Raw genomic sequence first — 19,077 nt, forward strand, 5'->3', positions numbered from 1 at the left:
GTAAAGAAAATTTAAACTCGTTTTCCGCTGTAATCAATTAACCCTAATCAAATTGTATTGTAATAACGATTAGGAGCTAAGGGCCCCACACTGAGTGGTAAGGTATCTTGCCATTCCATTTTGAAATCCATCACTATCGCACGTAACATATCTTCTAACGTTTGAATCGTACGCTCGGTTTGGCCATCAGTTTGAGGATGATAAGCAGTACTCATAGCCAAACGCGTACCCATAGCTTCTTGGAAACTGCTCCAGAATTTAGAAGTAAATCTAGGATCACGATCAGATACAATCGAGACTGGAACTGGAACACCGTGCAGTCTCAAAATATTCTCGATGTATAAATGAGTCATTCTCTTATAAAAATAGCTTTTGAACGAGTATTGGTAAGACACCTTTTGAAGCTCTATATGGGAGACGATGTAGATAACCGTTATTCTGGGATGAAATTGGTGAGAGACAAATGACTGGACCTGAAATGATACATGAAATGAATGATAAGGTCCAGTTGATTCGACAGCGAATGAAAGCTGCTCAGGATCGTCAAACAAGTTATGCGAATAAACGAAGACGACCCTTGGAATTCCAGAAAGGTGACAAAGTATTTTTGAAAATATCTCCCTTTAGAGGCACTGTTAGATTTGGCATGCGAGGTAAATTATCTCCTCGTTATGTTGGTCCATACGAGATTCTTGATCGAATTGGTGATCTTGCTTATCTGTTGGCATTGCCACCAGCTTTATCTGTCATTCACGATGTATTTCATGTTTCTATGCTGAGGAAATATGAACCAGATCCATCACATGTACTTGCACCTGATGAAGTTGAACTTGATCCTTCTCTTTCCTATGTCGAACAACCTGTTCGCATTATGGATCGAAAGGAGAAGATATTGCGTAATAAATCGATTCCTTTAGTTCGAGTACAATGGACACGGCATGGTGTGGAAGAGTCGACGTGGGAGTTGGAAAGCAAGATGCGAGAATCATATCCGCACTTGTTTGATGTTGTTCCACCTGTCCCGTTGTATTCAATGTATACTGATCCGTTTACTGATTTTAGTTTTGATATGTACTATAACTGGTGACATATATATATGTTTGTCAATGTTATGTATATAGAGATATTTGAGATTTCGAGGACGAAATCTTTTAAATGGGGGAGAAATGTAAGGACCGTGTATCGTATTATCGTAAATCCTATGATGATTATCGATAATTTATGAAATTATCATGTGATTAGGTATATGATGTATAGCATGACCATGAAAATGAGAAAATAAGTGTTGATAATGAAATAGCGTACTAGATATTGATTAATTAACAGAATTGAAGTTGTAAGAGCTCGAGTGGAGAAGCCGGACGCCAATACAATACAAAACCAATATTTTGGAAAGAACATCTGGCGCCCGAGCGGTAGAAAATGACCGCCCGAGCGCCAGTGTGGGGACCCGGACGCTAATCAATTCTTAATCGTCATCAGGATCAATGTACTAATCAGGTAATTAGGGTCATACAATTTTTTTCTTTTTAATGCGGAATGTAGTGAAATCAAACTAATATACAACTCAGTATAAAATAAAGTACAAGTCCTGTACCGTCTACAAATCAGTAAAAACTAAGGTTCAATATCTAATTATCAAGTGTCAAAACCCTATATACATCAAAGTCCGAAGTCTCCACTCTATCACGATCTCCCCTCATCTCCTGGACCCTGATCATGTCCCACCTGTTGTCATGTACACATACAAACAAGACAACAGCCGGATAATTCCGGTGAGAATATAATCCCAGTATAAATCAACGAACATGCAATCATATAATCAATATAAAGCATGAAGCAGACATCAGATATATATCAAACTATCAATCCTACTCGTGACTCCACGACTCAGACTAGACTCAATCCTAGTCTAGGGATCCCGGTTTCCAGACGTTAGCATTCCTATATCGAATTCAGTAATAGAAGAAACTCCAATTCTATTCAATCGATATAACCAAACATCCGGTGTCTTGACCTATCCGTCACAGACTGTGGCACTATCGCCAATTCACTATCTTGTGACATCGTGCAATGTGCCCGTGGCGATCCCACCACTATCAGGCACTTCTGTCACAAGATCACTCGTCTAATACTCGTCTAATACATGCTTCCTATAAATCAATAGAACAGCATATAAAATCAAATCAAGGCATATAACAACAATAAGTATGTGATTTAGGGAAACTCAAGTATATCCTACTTGAGCCGATCTCCCAATACCACATTGACTTATACCTTTCGTTTGTAGTCTCGGTCTGAAGCAATATCAGTTCTGAACTCAAGTCTGTCTCTGTAAATCTGAAACGATATATCGAGAATAATAATATCAATCTTCCATTCTCAATTCAATACTGAATCTGATCAATTTGACTCTAATTCAAAATCAACGGCATAACGGCACAATCCCGATAACTCCGTCAATACAATATCAACATATATCAATTACAAATCATAACTCATATCCGCTACAATCTGTAATCAATCAATAATCCAAATCTGTTCAATTTCAATCGATAAAATCAGAAAATCATAACAATTCCAAAATCAACTTGTTCTTCGATTTGACTTCGATTCTACGATGTCTAGTATTCTCAGAACACATAATAATGATCAAATAATAATTCCTCCAATATCATAATTTTTGAATCATGATAAAACATAATAAAACTTACGTCCTTTTGAAGCTATTGACGAGAGGATCACAGAACTGTGCTCGGATCGAAAATCTGAAGGCCGGATCTTTCAAAATCACAATTCTAGTATATAAAGAACTTGAAGGGATTCTATGGAAATTTTGCTCGGTTGTTGCTGTTGAAAGTATGAAAAAATGAAAGCAATTATATATCCAATTACATGGTGGAGACAAGTGTCCCACTCAATCCATAATTGCAATTTAGCCCCTGAAATCTTCACTATTTGCAATTTGGTCCTCAATAACTCTTTTTAATTCCATTGCAATCCTAATTAATTACAAAACCATGGAATCTAATTCATCATTCCAAAATTCGTAAATTAAATAATTTCGGATTAAAATGATATAATCTTGGGCCTTACAATTCTCCCACTCTGAGACATGATTTCGTCCTCGAAATCTCAAGCAATCATATCACAGGCAATCAAATCAGAAATAACAGAAACTGAAATAGGTAACTCACATCAGTGGAATAACTCTGGGAATTTCTGTCTCATATCTGATTCAGTCTCCCAAGTAGCTTTTTCAATGCCGTGACGACTCCATTGAATTTTCATAAGTGGAATAGTCTTCGTTCTGAGTTGCTTTTATTTACGATCGAGAATCTGAATCGGTTTCTCAACATAACTCAGACTTTCATCAACTTCGGCCTCGTCTGTCTGAATAATATGAGAATCATCAGGGAGATACTTCCGTAATATAGATACATGAAAGACATCATGTATTCCAGATAAAAAAGGCGGTAATGCGAGTCGATATGCACGATCTCCTATCTTCTCGAGAATCTCGTACGGCCCAATATATCGTGGAGATAGCTTCCATTTCTTGCCAAATCTGACAACTCCTCTGAAAGGTAAATCTTTAAAAATACTCGGTCTCCTGCCTCAAATACCAACGGTCTACGTCGAACATTGGCATATTTAGCTTGTCTGTCCTGAGATGTCTTCATTCTCTTCTGAATCAGCTTCACTTTTTCTGTCATATCTCTAATCATATTAGGTCCAAACTCAAGTACCTCAGAGATATCCTCTCAATACAGAGGGGATCTGCACTTCTTACCGTACAATGCTTCAAACGGAGCCATCTCAATACTCGTCTAATAGCTGTTATTGTACGAAAACTCACAAAGTGGCAATGCATCTTGCCAACTAGTTCTAAAATCAAGCACTACAGCTCTCAGCATATCTTCCAGTGTCTGGATAGTCCACTCTGACTGTCCGTCGGTCTGTAGATGATATGCGGTACTCAGATGTAACTTCGTAGCTAGAGCCTGCTGCAAACTCTGCCAAAAGTATGAAGTAAACCGAGGATCACGGTCTAATACAATCGACTTTGGCACTCCGTGCAATCTGACCACTTCTCTGACATAGATTTCGGTCATTTGGTCATATCTGCACGCCATCTAATACGAAATGAAGCATGCTGATTTGGTCAATCTGTCAATCACGACTCAAATTGCATCACAACCTCTGAAGGAACGTGGTAACTGCGTCACGAAGTCCATGGAAATGTGATCCCATTTCTATTCAGGAATCGATAAACTCTGCAACAATCCTCCTGGTTTCTTTCTTTCAGCCTTCACCTATTGGCAATTCATACATTTCAATACAGACTCTGTCATATCTGAGCTCATCTGTTTCTACCAAAATCGATCTTTTCAATTTATCATACATTTTCCTACCATCAGGATAAATGCTAAATCAATTACTGTACATATCTGACACTACCTGTTGTTTCAAATCCGACACATATGGCACAATCAATCAGTTGTTCATATACAATTCAGTATCACATACCTGATATTCTGATCGATGCCCTGCTCTGACTATCGATATCGAGTTCTGTACATTCTGATCAACTTCCTGAACGGCTTTAATTCTCAAAATCAGTTCTGATTCGGCTTGCACAATATCGAGTCTCAACTGTTTGCAATCTGTCTCAAATACCGATTCAGAAAAATAACAATTCTCAATCAGATTCAACACAACAGTCATATACAATAGCCTGCAACCTCATTCAACTGCAAATATCTGACGCTGTCGTTAATCTCGGCCAACTAATCACGGCCTCACTGTACTCAAATCAACAGATATATCGTCTTCCGATGTCACATACTCTGAATATAATCTGTCTCAGTCCAGATTCACATCTCAGCAGTTTCTGTATATCACATCTCAGTTCTCAGAATATTCAACAAAATCAATCATATTCTTCCAATATATCAGAATATCACAGCTAACACAAGCATATAATCATCAAAATATTTCTGAATACAGAGTTAATCAACTCATAAACATAGCTGATACATCCCAACGATAAACACTCAATCAGAGGTAACTCTTGGCCAGTAATCTTCAAACTGATTTTTCAATTCTTTCAGTTCTATCGGTTCCATTCTGTACAAAGTTCTAAAGAAAAGAAACTTTACCTGGTATCAAGTCAAGGCGGACATCAATCTCCCTGACTGAAGGCAAACCCGGAATATCATCTGGAAACAATAGCAACACTCATGCCATTGGTAAATCAGCCAAGAATAGACTCGATTTCAGTAAATCAACTGAGTACATAAGGAGTCCCTCCGCTCTTTTCGATAATCATCGAGTCAGAAATAATACGGATGTCAAAGGAATTCTAAATCTAGATTACTTACCGTACAATGTTCACTCTTCAGCCACGTCAGGTCCGAATCTTACCATCTTCTAGGATCGGTCTGTAGTAGCTCTGTACTTGGTCAACATATCATATCAATGATGCGGTCAGAATCAGACAACACAAGTACAACACAGCCTAACTCAATCTCATTCTTATCTTACTGCAGTATACAATATTTCACAGAATTCACTGATATCAAAACTCTTCCTAAAAGGTAAAGATATAACAACTACCGCAGACAATGACTCAACAGATAAAGCATACATCAATGCAATTCTTTCATAAATCGGGGGTAGGATATATGAATGTCTCTCAATACATACGCGTAATAATCATAAAAGAATAAGTACCTGCTACTATATCGTCAAGTGCATCCAGGATCTGTTCCTCTGTCACTACCACCAGATGCTTCTGCTCCCTGGAATCTTCGGGAACCTCTCTGTGAACATACTCTCGCAAAATGTCCGGATCGTTTGCAGATATGGCAACTACCAAATACTCCTTGGCATTGCTCAGTGGAATGTCTTCCTCCGCAGATTCTGCAATAAACCCCAGTATAACTCTGACTCGAACTACTGGAGCTAGAAAGACTGCTGCCTAACTTCTTAAACTGCTTCTTTCGGGCTTTCAAATCGTCTTTCTTCCCACCACTGCTACTACCAGTCTCAAATCCGAGTCTCGATGCTAGAGGCGCAAACGAAGCTCCATTCTGTCTCATCAGACTGGCTTCAGCTCTCTTGGCTCTACCCAGAGCATCAGCAAAAGTATAGGGTCGGCCTGTGTTCACCAAGGTCAGTATTTCAGGATTCAATCCCTTAACAAACTGATCAGTCACAGCTTCATCATTCCCGGTCACGTGAGGTGCAAAACGTAGCAAGGTAGAAAATTGAGCAACATATTCTTCAATGCTTAGCTGACCCTGTCTCAGATTTTCAAATTCTACCCTCTTATCTTCTTGGTACGAACTTGGGAAAACCCTTTTATAGAACTCAACTTTGAAGATTTTCCAAGTAATCATTGTACCACTCTGTTCCAAGGCTTCTTTGGTTGCAATCCACCAACTTCTTGCGACTTCCTGTAACTGATGTCCAATCAGTTTGAGTCTACGTTCATCTGGATACTCAAGTGAATTAAACAGTATCTCTATATCATCCAGCCAATCCTCACAATCAACAGTCGTCTCAGTGCCCTTCAAAATCGGCGGTTGGAATGACTGAAACCTCCTCAACTGTACTTCTATCGGAGTTTCTAATACATCCATCTGATCAATCAATATACTTCCCTGTGCTTGGATTCTTTGAGGAGCTAATCTAATTATCACAAGGATTAGTGACCAGATACCACAACTTGTTTCAAGTTTCAGTCCTCCTCTGATCATCTTACAGCTTATCAAGAATCGGTTCTGATTCAACCTCAATAATGCATATTACTATATGAAATCCGATAAATCAAGTAACATGTATCAACAAGCAATAAATCATGCTAGCAATCACATGCAAGAAAAGAAAATTCATTCTACCCCGCTCACTAGCTTCTATCTCAGTCTAAAGGATCTATGGCTCTGATACCACCTGTTGTGGGGACCCGGACGCTAATCAATTTTTAATCGTCATCAGGATCAATTTACTAATCAGATAATTAGGGTCATACATTTTTTTTCTTTTTAATGCGGAATGTAGTGAAATCAAACTAATATACAACTCAGTATAAAATAAAGTACAAGTCCTGTACCGTCTACAAATCAGTAAAAACTAAGGTTCAATATCTAATTATCAAGTGTCAAAACCCTATATACATCAAAGTCCGAAGTCTCCACTCTATCACGATCTCTCCTCATCTCCTGGACCCTGATCTTGTCCCACCTGTTGTCATGTACACATACAAACAAGACAACAGCCGGATAATTCCGGTGAGAATATAATCTCAGTATAAATCAACGAACATGCAATCATATAATCAATATAAAGCATGAAGCAGACATCAGATATATATCAAACTATCAATCCTACTCGTGACTCCACGACTCAGACTAGACTCAATCCTAGTCTAGGGATCCCGGTTTCCAGACGTTAGCGTTCCTATATCGAATTCAGTAATAGAAGAAACTCCAATTCTATTCAATCGATATAACCAAACATCCGGTGTCTTGACCTATCCGTCACAGACTGTGGCACTATCGCCAATTCACTATCTTGTGACATCGTGCAATGTGCCCGTGGCGATCCTACCACTATCAGGCACTTCTGTCACAAGATCACTCGTCTAATACTCGTCTAATACATGCTTCCTATAAATCAATAGAACATCATATAAAATCAAATCAAGGCATATAACAACAATAAGTATGTGATTTAGGGAAACTCAAGTATATCCTACTTGAGTCGATCTCCCAATATCACATTGACTTATACCTTTCGTTTGTAGTCTCGGTCTGAAGTAATATCAGTTCTGAACTCAAGACTGTCTCTGTAAATCTGAAACGATATATCAAGAATAATAATATCAATCTTCCATTCTCAATTCAATACTGAATCTGATCAATTTGACTCTAATTCAAAATTAACGGCATAACGGCATAATCCCGATAACTCCGTCAATACAATATCAACATATATCAATTACAAATCATAACTCATATCCGCTACAATCTGTAATCAATCAATAATCCAAATCTGTTCAATTTCAATCGATAAAATCAGAAAATCATAACAATTCCAAAATCAACTTGTTCTTCGATTTGACTTCGATTCTACGATGTCTAGTATTCTCAGAACACATAATAATGATCAAATAATAATTCCTCCAATATCATAATTTTTGAATCATGATAAAACATAATAAAACTTACGTCCTTTTGAAGCTATTGACGAGAGGATCACAGAACTGTGCTCGGATCGAAAATCTGAAGGCCGGATCTTTCAAAATCACAATTCTAGTATATAAAGAACTTGAAGGGATTCTATGGAAATTTTGCTCGGTTGTTGCTGTTGAAAGTATGAAAGAATGAAAGCAATTATATATCCAATTACATGGTGGAGACAAGTGTCTCACTCAATCCATAATTGCAATTTAGCCCCTGAAATCTTCACTATTTGCAATTTGGTCCTCAATAACTCTTTTTAATTCCATTTCAATCCTAATTAATTACAAAACCATGGAATCTAATTCATCATTCCAAAATTCGTAAATTAAATAATTTCGGATTAAAATGATATAATCTCGGGCCTTAGAGCCAGTGTACCAAAAGTTGGGTAATTGTACAGAACGTGTGGCGCCCGAGCGGTAGAAGATGACCGCCCGAGCGCCAGTGTAGAATATGTTAGTGCTCGGACAGAACGTTCCGTGCCCGAGCGATAGTTTTTGACCGCCCGAGCGCGGTGCAATTGACACTCGGGGACAGAATGTCTCGCGTTCGGGCGCGAGAATTCTATCGCCCGAGCGCGAGAGCGGTGGAGATAAGAATGAGTCTTTTGATTCATTTCTTCTTCATTCCTCATTTAGCAACTTCGAAAAAGAGAAAGAAAATCGATTTCTATCGTCCGAAATCACTTTGAAACGTTGTCCAAACGCGAAACAAATTATAGATTCGGAATCTTCGCGTCGAGAGCTTCCTTTTGAGGTAAATTTCTTTTAGTTTCAGCAGCTCTAAATATTAAAGTGCTGAAATAACATGTATTTGAATTCGAGATTCCTATATGTGGTAGAATAACCGACAAGAAACTCGTATTCGAAGTCGGAATCGAATTATGTTATGATTTCGATTTGATATGAATTTTCAAAGTTTCAAAAGACATTTGAAACTTATATTGTTGATTTTGACTGATGTTATTGATTGAAATAAATATGTTATTGATGTAGATAGATTGTTATACTGATATCTTCAAGCTACATCAACTGGAACGAAGAATTGAGGTATGTTGCGATCGGATAACATACGACAGATATCTGTATCATATGATATATGTTTGATTGAATTGATTGGAAATATGTGTCTATATGCCTTATGTGATGACTTGATGTGGCATACATGACATTGTGATTGGAATATCGATGTATAAAATAAATATTTTGTTAACACAAATCGTTTGATGCATACATCGATACATGACATGCACGTTGAGCTATGATCCTTGGATACCCTGATATGATTTGATTGGATTCTGGGGTTTGTGAACACAATGCTATGTTTGGTATTATATGACCCTTAAAGCATAGTCATTTGTGGCCCCGACGATTGATTGAGATTTGGGATTTGATGGCGCTTTGTCGACGCTACCATACGAGTATCCCTGATTGAGACCGGTGTGCCAGCTCGAGCATTGATTTGATAGCGATTCGATTGATTCTGACATGTGCTCAGTGGATGGACATTTGACCTGATACCTCCACGACATACATGCATTGCATATCATATATCATCGTTTAGATATCTATTGTATATATGATGGTTGTTCCATACGGAGCTTTGCACACCCCCAAGGGGGCTGTTGTTGTCTTTGTGTGTGGACAATGGCAGGTACTCCAGGATATCAGGAGGCAGGAGAGGGTACTTCTGGAGGGAGTCACAGTTTGAGTTGAGGTTTTATGTTTTGTTTCGAGTATATATATGTATCTAAATACCGGGGCATGTCCCGAAGATATGAGTTGTTTGTATGTGATTGGTTTTGATTATGTGTGGGCGAGTTTTATGATATGGGATTAAATACTATTTTTAGTATTCAAATTATAGAAGAGATATTTTGGGCTCATTGTAAAGAAAATTTAAACTCGTTTTCCGCTGTAATCAATTAACCCTAATCAAATTGTATTGTAATAACGATTAGGAGCTAAGGGCCCCACATTAACTAAATTTGGTTAGTATGACAATAAAACTAAATCACAAGATTACCCTCCATTCACAATATAATTGTAAATTATCTTAATTTTAAAACTAAACATGTTCTCCCACTTAAACAAAACAAGCATCCTACTTCGATACTCTACTAAGTGATCTAACTAATTATTATAATTGAGCTAATTAATTATTATAATTGAGCTAATTAATTATTATAATTGATCTAGGGGTAAAAACATAAGTAATTAGAACAATCATAAACTATTTATAATTGATCTAACTTATTGTAATAAATCTAGAGGAAAACAAAACATCAGGAATTAAAATAAGAGTAGGTCTGTTGTGAGACATGTCAAACCTACCGATATTCACAATAAAAAGTAATATTATTAGCATAAAAAGTAATACTTTTTCATGGATGACTCAAATAAGAGACATGTTTCACAAAATACGAACCGTGAGACCGTCTCACACAAGTTTTTGCCTTAAAATAAAACTATAACCGAACGGAAATAATATTTTCCAATTAAATCCAAAAAAAAATTATCCATAAAAAATGAATATATAAGCACATGGTTATTTCATCCATTGAACATGTCCTGAATAACCCCTATTTTGGCATATTATTGCCTTTATAATCATAAAAACATAATTTTTCAGGAATTTTAGATTAAGTTTTTGATAAATTTTGATTTTCTGCTGGCCCGACTGTAACTCTTTGATACTATCCCAAAAAAAAATATATATATATATATATATATATAAAAGCAAGTTATTGTCACCTTTGTCATCATCATTTGATTCATTTGGGAACCAACATAACTGTCATCCTGTCTCCCCCTTTTCCCTCGTCATCGTAGGGTGAGACATCATTCAAGATGGCAAGAAAGCAAGAGATATGATTTCAAGAATACAACTATGGGTAGAGTAGGATCCGAAACTTCATGGATATGGAGCACAAAAGAGAGGATTTGCCTTTCTTTCCTCCAAATGAAAACCCTCGGAAAATCCAACCTCCACCAAATCCAAGCCTTCATGCTCCGAAACGCCCTTGAGGCCAACCTCAACCTCGTTACAAAGCTCATCATCACCCTCTCTGCCGTTGTACCACATTGTGGTATTCATCATGCCCGCCAGGTGTTTGATCTAATGCCGCACAAGTCTGATGCCTTCCTATGCAATACCATGATGAAGTCTCACCTCATTTCTTGCCAATTCTTAGAAGCCATCTCCTTGTATGTTTGTTTGAGGAAGAACGAAGGTTTTGTGCCAGATAACTATACTTTCTCGACGCTGGCAAAGTGTTGTGGTTTGAACTTTTTAATGTGGGAAGGAATGGAAGTTCATGCTCATGTGGTTAAATATGGGTTTAAGTCTAATCTGTATGTTTCCACTGCATTGATTGATATGTATGGAAAGCTAGGGCAGATATGTTCTGCGAGGAAAATATTTGATGAGATGACTGAGAGGAATTCGGTGTCGTGGACCGCACTAACTAGCGGATATGTGAAGGCTGGGGATATGGGCAACGCAAAAGACCTTTTTGATTCAATGCCCGAGAATGATAAAGATGCAGCTGCATATAATGTGTTGATCGATGGATATGTTAAGTTAGGGAACATGGTGTTGGCTAAGATGCTATTTGACACAATGCCAGAGAAAAATATTATTTCTTGGACTACTATGATTGATGGGTACTGCAGCAAAGGCAACATAGATGAAGGTAGACAGTTCTTTGATGAGATGCCTGAGCGGAATTTATGTTCTTGGAATGCAATGATTGGAGGGTATTGTCAGAATAAGCAATCCCATGAGGCTTTGATCTTGTTCCAGAACTTGTTAGCCCAGAAAATTTTCGAACCAGATGATGTTACTGTTGTCAGTGTTCTTCCAGCTATTGCAGATTTGGGTGCTTTTGATATGGGGAATTGGGTATATGAATTCGTGAAGAGGAAGAAACTGGATGCATCTGCAAGCGTATCAGCAGCATTGGTAGATATGTATGCTAAATTTGGGGAAATCGAGAAAGCAAAACGAGTTTTTGATAACGTGCTTGGAAGAGGCGTGTGCACTTGGAATGCTTTGATTAATGGACTGGCACTCAATGGGCGTCCCAAGGAGGCATTAGAAGCGTTTCTGGATATGAAAAGAAAAGGGTTTAAACCAGATGAGATCACCATGCTTGGAGTTCTGTCAGCTTGTAACCATGGTGGTTTAGTGGAGGAAGGAAGAAGATGGTTCTATGAAATGGAAGAATTCAAGCTGTCTCCTAAAGTGGAGCATTATGGTTGCATGGTTGATCTACTGGGTAGGGCTGGGTGTTTGGATGAGGCTGAGAGATTGATAAATAACATGCCTTACGAGACTAATGGGATCATATTAAGTTCGTTCCTATTTGCTTGTGGTTACGCTAAGGAGGTTATCAGAGCTGAGAGGGTGATGAAAAAGGTGATAATTATGGAGCCATTTTGTGACGGTAACTACATAATGTTGAGGAATTTGTATGCAGCTGAGAAGAGATGGAAAGACGTGGAACAAATCAAATCTTTGATGTTAATCAACGGTGCTAAGAAAAAAGTAGGATATAGTGCAATTGAGATCAAAGGCCAGGTTTTTGAGTTTATCGCTGGTGATGATCTGGTGCATCCACACTTGGAGGTGACACATTTATTGTTGAATCAATTGCAGATGCACATGAAGGGGAAGGATTCATATCTCAGTGTAGAGTGGAAAGTGAGTGAAACTTAATGGGGGTATAATTCTTAATCTGAAGCGTGAATTGAAGTGCCCAAAAGTGTTCAAATAGCATGGTTCTGAGTTGTTGCATAGATAACTCCAGACAAAAAAAGGAGCAAGTCAATTGGTGTCAAAGAAAAAACAGATGCATGTGAAAGTGACACCCATGTTTTGGTGTGAGAATCAATGGTAAATCTTAATGATTCGAAGGATCTAAACCAGAACATCAAAATATTTCCATCCCTCTGATGCTGCACATTTCGAGTTAAGAAGATGTGGAAATGGATGGCGTTTGACAAACGAAGATACTGAGGTGCCAGCAAAGTACTTAACAGCATTTGACATCTACCTGATGCTACATCCTACATCATATTGGCTCAATTTCCAAACACGTGAACCATATTTAGATGTCTCATAAACATGCTAAAACATCAGTGGAGGAACTAGCATCTAGCATTCAGAGGGTTTGCATTTGACACGGGAATTGAAATGAGAGGATTTGTAGATATCACCATAGGATTGCACACAATTTTATGAAATGTGAGTTTATATATAAGTCAAGCAAATCAATATAATTCACACTTCCTGCAGACTATACGCAATCTTTCCAATTTCCCAGTCACTCAGAACAAAGAATAGAACTTAAGAATTTACAAACTGAAAAAGGCAACAAATATCGACAATTTCTGCTGTAACATTAGTTTCCTCCATTCCAATACCGCTTAGACAAGCGAAAACCATGTCCCAACCTAGGAGAGGTTAACCTGTGGATCTTCAATGCCTCTGACCAGCACCTCTTCTTTTACGACTCTTTCTCTGGGTTTTAGGGGCCGTAAGCCTTGATATAGAACGCATTATAGGTGGTGTTTGATTGTTTGTGGGGGGATTGACTGCTGTTCGAACTTGAGGGCTGGTGCTAGCTAGCTCCTCCTTTAGCACCAAAGGACTTCGGGTTGGCTCAATCTTTACTTCCTCAAAGCTATTCATCTCTTCCTTCACCCTCTTATTGTCAATGAGAATGTCTTCTTCTCCCTGAGAGCATTTTAGAGATGATTAAACAAAGAAGGATCAAGAAAAGAGGAGTATATCATAAAGAACTACCAACACATATTCACAAAATGTATTCTCGCTCGCGATTCCAACGGCTACACACATGCAAAAGCAAAGGATTCAAAAGGAATAATCTCGAGAGAGTATATTGCTGAAAATTGTTTTTAAAGATTAGTTAAAACAACCTTGAGGCGAGGAAACATAAAATGTAACTCACTTTTTTGTATGTGTTGGTAAAACTAACATGATTAGTCCTTCCATTTACTCCAGGAATCACTTCATTAATTGTGTCTCTATTTTCAGGTACAAGTGCATCACTCGTGTTATGCTCCACCTTAAGCTGAGAATCAATGTAAGTTCCTACAGGCATTTTGTCCCCATTGTTTGGAGAAGTATGTTGAGGAGAGGCTATCAGAGCACTAAATGGAATAAGCTTGCTTGAGTCATCCATGAAAGAAAACTTTCCGGCATTTTCACTCATCACCTTCTCAACTCTACTCTTCATTTTAACAACTCGTGATCGTACAAATTCAATCTTTCCAAGTATGACTTCCAGAGGATTATCACCATCTCCGGGCTCAAGGAAGAGCTGTTCATCACGGGCCCACAACTCATTATTAACGTTGACTTTTTGAGTTGCCACTGCTACAAAATATTAAAAATGAGGTATCAGCACAACGAGTTTCTGTCAAAATTATTACAGTTTTATGATCATTCTAAAAGTATGATCACATCTATCTCATGTCAAATCAACCTTATATGTCTCATTTCTCTCTCCTGTCAAATTCAATCACATAATAAAACAAATTTAAGAAAAATGTAAAATCACCAGTCTCTCCAAATCAATGCGCAATGCACTAACAAAAAGAAGCGAACTACAATGTTCTGGTGAACGTAATAAACTCAACTAAATTGATATCCAACGCACCACCCCATCTCCAATCAAAAGCACATGGCACATGCAAAATGGAGCAAACTGAAAATATTTTACCGATTGGAATAAGCACAACTAACTTAATATCCAATAATAAGTTATGAGGGGATAATATGATGATAGCCCAAAGTAGGTACTAGAGACCAGCTCTTAAAAATGTAATTGAAAGAATAGGTGGGGCAACAAGGGCATAACAAAAGCTTAGAAACCAACGGAACCAATTGAATAAGCCCAAAATGACAAATAAGAATAAAGAAAAAGGGGTCAACGCTTTTGTATCGTCATATGACACTAGCTATTCATATTACGTATATCACGGTTGGATAATTAAGACCAACTGAAAATGTCAATTCTCACCTCGATTCCTTAATTCATCGTCCTTGAGGAGACCCTTACCTGAAGACCTCTTACTCTCTGCAAAATGGCACATGAAGATCCTTAACTTCAGACAAATACAAAAATCAACTGAACTCACAAAAAATGAAGAACAAAATATGTACCATGATATGAAAGCAAGTTATGGTGAGACATATATGATGCTATATCCATTGTGTCTTCGGTTCGTTTTCTTTTCTTCCTCATGTAAATATCATTTCTAGCATTGCTGGATGTACAATGAAGGGATTTCACACCGACAAATTCCAATGAAGGATTCTGCAATTGATCCTTCTTTCGCTGACTGTATTCCTCAAGTTCTCTGTCGTATCTTCGGGCTTGTGATTCAAACTTACGAATTTGCAATTCAGCCCATTTACATCGCCACATCAGAGGTTGGATAAATGATCTCCAATGACCAGTCACCTTTTTCTTCCTAAATATTGCAACAAATATATGCCGCATGCGATGATAATCATGGAAACATATTGACAAGCACTAAATATGAAGATGAAATTACAATTTTTGAGTATGTTTGATTCATAAGAGGCCAGAAAAAGAAATCAAAGTAGAAAGAATGAAAACCAAGTTGGCCTGCTCAAAGCACTGATATCCTGATATCTCATTCACTTCTAGTGTGGACACACGCAGCAAGCTCCAAATTCACCCCCAAATTATGAAACTACGGTCTACAGTTGGCCACATCTTATATAACTCAATGTTTTTATAATAGATTCTCTACCTTTGTGTAAGATAAAAGATAACATACTGCAGAAAGTTCAAATTTATTAATGCTCATTATGGTGCTTCAATCCCAAGACATGGATTTTTTTTAATGACTAATCTCAGATGAGGTGAAGCATTACGTTCACTCTATACATCTAATCACTTTAAACCAAACAAAATATAGGATCAGATCAGAGCAATTTCAGCACTGAAAACCGTAGTTCAAGCAATTTCTTCAACTGCCAACCCAAAATAGCCAGTCCACTTCCCAGTTTCTTATGATTTCTTTTCTTTACAAGGAGTAAATGCCTAGTTTTGACAAGAAATGTCATAAAGAGAAATAAAGAACATAAAACAAACCTCATTCTAAATGGTTCACCAAATCCATCAAAACCCAGAGATGATGCAGCGTCGCCATGAAAATCCGACGTAATTTCAGAATCATCCAACGGGTCAATATCGTCGGTGTCACTGTTACCAAAGGAACTTGAGCTCTCTGTTGTGTCATGGTATTCTGCAGCAACAAGCTCACGGCCACCAGATTTCGTGCAGTCCGTAATGTTAACATCCACATCATCATTACCTTGGACTTCTTCGCTCTGCTCAGCCGAGCGTGTGTTGACTTTACAGTCCTCGTAACTAGCTGTAAATTTCATAAGTTCGTCTTCAAGTTCTTTAGCGAAAATTCCACTTGGCATGTAGGTTGAAGCCTCCATGTTTTGTTTCTAATTCCTCTCCAATTGCTACACCATGATTTTAGTGTGCTATACAATCAAAAATATCTCATTTCGTGAACGTGTCAAACAAGAAAAAATAACACCTGAAAAGGTGGGGAAAAAGCATTTTACTAGTGCGGTTGCTTTAGAAAATCGTAATCAGAATAAGAAGTGGTAGAAATATAAAATCCGTATGATATAAGTTACTAAAATTAAGCAACGGGCTTCAGAGTTCACTATGCAAGGGATGTAACACTGGAATGAAATAAAGTAACAGTACTGTCCACTCAACCTTGATTTAATGTATGTGTATGTAGTGAGATGGTCGCATCTGAAACTCAAATCAAATGGTTCAAAAAGGCCAGATTGCATTTGTTAGGTTTAATCTCCAAACCCTTAAATCCACAAGCCCAGTCGTAGTTAATTAAAGCGAGAAAAAGATCACTTAATCAATGCAAGAAAAAGGTTCTAACGAGTTGCGTAAAAAGAAACTTTTCCAAATGCTGGTATACGAACTGCCTTGTATATTAACAAGATTGTGTTACAACTTACCATATTTCCGCATACACCAAAAAGCATAGATAATCTAACGAGATCATGCTACACCACGTGAACTCACTAGAAAGATAGTTTCATTAATTTGTCAGCGCAATTTATTTCTAATAAATAAGATACCAAATATGGACATCTAATGCATTAAAAATATAAATATATAGCTCGTCTGATATGCTATCAATCTGGGACTTTTGTATCATAAAACCTGACCAAGATAGTTCATTTTTCTTGGTTTATTTCGGTTTCAAACCGAAAAATCAATGATCTCATACTACCCAATGTAATCAAGTTCATCTTCTTTTCTAAACTTGAATTCAAAGTCAGATCAAGACACAAGCATACCACTCAAACCCAAACTAATAAATGCACAAGGCACAGGCACAGCACACGCTGACAGATAATAGCTATAAAGGGTAGGAATTATATAAATTCGTGACTTCTCCAAATAAAAAAATAAATAGAAAAAAGAGATAAATGAAAAAAGAAAAAGATAAACAACAAGAAAGAATTCAAACGAAGTCAATCAGAGCTGTCAGCACCCCAATAATGAATACAAATCTTCACAAAAATGCAGGGAAGGAAGGGAAAAAGAAACCCTTCCCCAAGAAAAACTCAATCTTGATTTCTGATCGAATCACCTTTGAATACCCAAAACAAGAAATGGAAATTGACCATAAAACGAGCAAGTCACCCATGAATGAGACAACCAAAAGGTGATCATAGCAACAAAAAAACCAAGGCAAATTGGGTTTCCATCAAAAGTTAGAACACAAAAATGAAGACATTAATAATCAAAATAAACACCTGGATCGATTTCTGGGTTTTCAAAACCCACGAATTTGTTCCTCCCAAGACTCTGTAGGGGAGAGAGAACGGTTGGTAGGGAAGAATAGTTTGTTAATTGTGACAAAATCTTTGCGTTTTTATAGCAAATAAAGGCTTTTGGTTTTGGTAGTGTAAAGTGATAAACGGCAGTATTCTAATATCCGAGTTGCCAACAATTTCCCTTTTCCTTCCTTCAATTCTTTTACTTCTAAATTTGTTTATTTTTCCTTTAATTGATCGTTCTATTATTTTTTCCCTAACAACATATGATTTTTTAAATTAATTGTCGGTTTTTGCATTAGAGCATTGGTTGTCATGCAAAAGATTGATTTCAATGAATTTCAGGTAATATGATTTATCTATCACAAATTTTAAAATAAGAAGTGCAAGTTAACAAATTTCAATGCTATGGACATTCATTGAAAATTATATCAATTACTAATCTGAATTTAAATAACAGTTTGTTTTATTTATTTTTATGTTCGACGACAAGACAAAAATAATATATATTCGTGTCAAAAATAATAATAATAATAATAATAATAATATATTCACGATAAACCGATCGTTCTAAATAAAAATCGAGCTTTAAAAAATTTGGGTCAGAAAGATGAGATAAATTTTTACAATAATTTAATAAAAAAACTGATGAAACTTTTTTATAATTTTTTTACTTGGTTAATTTATTTGCATGCATTGATTAGTACTATTTAAGATGCATAAATAAAATAAATACCAACGACGAACAACTTCATTAAAATGTTGAACTCATGACTTCGAATGTTTTCCTCCAAAAAATACGAATTTGAAATAAAATAAAAGAGATGAATGTTTATTAAAAAATAATATTGATATTAATATTAATATTAACAATAATAATATTATTATTAATAATAAAAAGAATATTATAAAGTTACGTTTGATTGAAAGATAAAATTAT

General features: G+C 36.9%; 2 protein-coding genes across 5 annotated transcripts; one reads left to right on the forward strand and one right to left on the reverse strand.

The window, feature by feature from the left end:
• The first annotated feature begins 10,985 nt into the window (after window positions 1-10,985).
• LOC142552255 (pentatricopeptide repeat-containing protein At2g44880-like) lies at window positions 10,986-13,546 on the forward strand. Its single transcript, XM_075661967.1, has one exon. The coding sequence runs from the start codon at window positions 11,139-11,141 to the stop codon at window positions 12,966-12,968; it is 1,830 nt and encodes a 609-aa protein (XP_075518082.1). The 5' UTR covers window positions 10,986-11,138; the 3' UTR covers window positions 12,969-13,546.
• LOC142552262 (uncharacterized) lies at window positions 13,486-18,289 on the reverse strand. Of its 4 annotated transcripts, none has more exons than XM_075661994.1 (6): window positions 18,117-18,289; window positions 16,402-16,805; window positions 15,441-15,751; window positions 15,298-15,354; window positions 14,220-14,651; window positions 13,486-13,981 (listed from the first exon to the last, which is right to left on the reverse strand). In XM_075661994.1, the coding sequence occupies exons 2-6, from the start codon at window positions 16,755-16,757 to the stop codon at window positions 13,731-13,733; spliced, it is 1,407 nt and encodes a 468-aa protein (XP_075518109.1). In that variant the 5' UTR covers window positions 16,758-16,805; window positions 18,117-18,289; the 3' UTR covers window positions 13,486-13,730. The 4 variants fall into 4 exon arrangements, with proteins under 4 accessions (XP_075518109.1, XP_075518117.1, XP_075518099.1 ...); XM_075662002.1 differs by having other exon boundaries at window positions 13,486-13,988; window positions 14,224-14,648; window positions 18,117-18,285; XM_075661984.1 differs by having other exon boundaries at window positions 13,486-13,988; window positions 14,224-14,651; window positions 16,402-16,861; window positions 18,117-18,282.
• Between the last annotated feature and the right edge of the window lie 788 nt (window positions 18,290-19,077).

This window comes from Primulina tabacum, chromosome 1 (genome assembly GCF_025594145.1).
Source record: "Primulina tabacum isolate GXHZ01 chromosome 1, ASM2559414v2, whole genome shotgun sequence".
Classification (NCBI taxonomy): Eukaryota; Viridiplantae; Streptophyta; class Magnoliopsida; order Lamiales; family Gesneriaceae; genus Primulina; species Primulina tabacum.

What these genes read in the sequence shown, in the direction of transcription:
- LOC142552255 (XM_075661967.1), top strand. Translation starts at nt 11,139, where the DNA reads ATGGGTAGAGTAGGATCCGAAACTTCATGGATATGGAGCACAAAAGAG.
- LOC142552262 (XM_075661984.1), bottom strand. Translation starts at nt 16,757, where the DNA reads ATGGAGGCTTCAACCTACATGCCAAGTGGAATTTTCGCTAAAGAACTT. An exon ending in GGTGAACCATTTAGAATGAG is followed by an intron (nt 15,752 to 16,401) that starts GTTTGTTTTATG and finishes TGCAATATTTAG; the next exon opens with GAAGAAAAAGGTGACTGGTC. An exon ending in TAACTTGCTTTCATATCATG is followed by an intron (nt 15,355 to 15,440) that starts GTACATATTTTG and finishes GCCATTTTGCAG; the next exon opens with AGAGTAAGAGGTCTTCAGGT.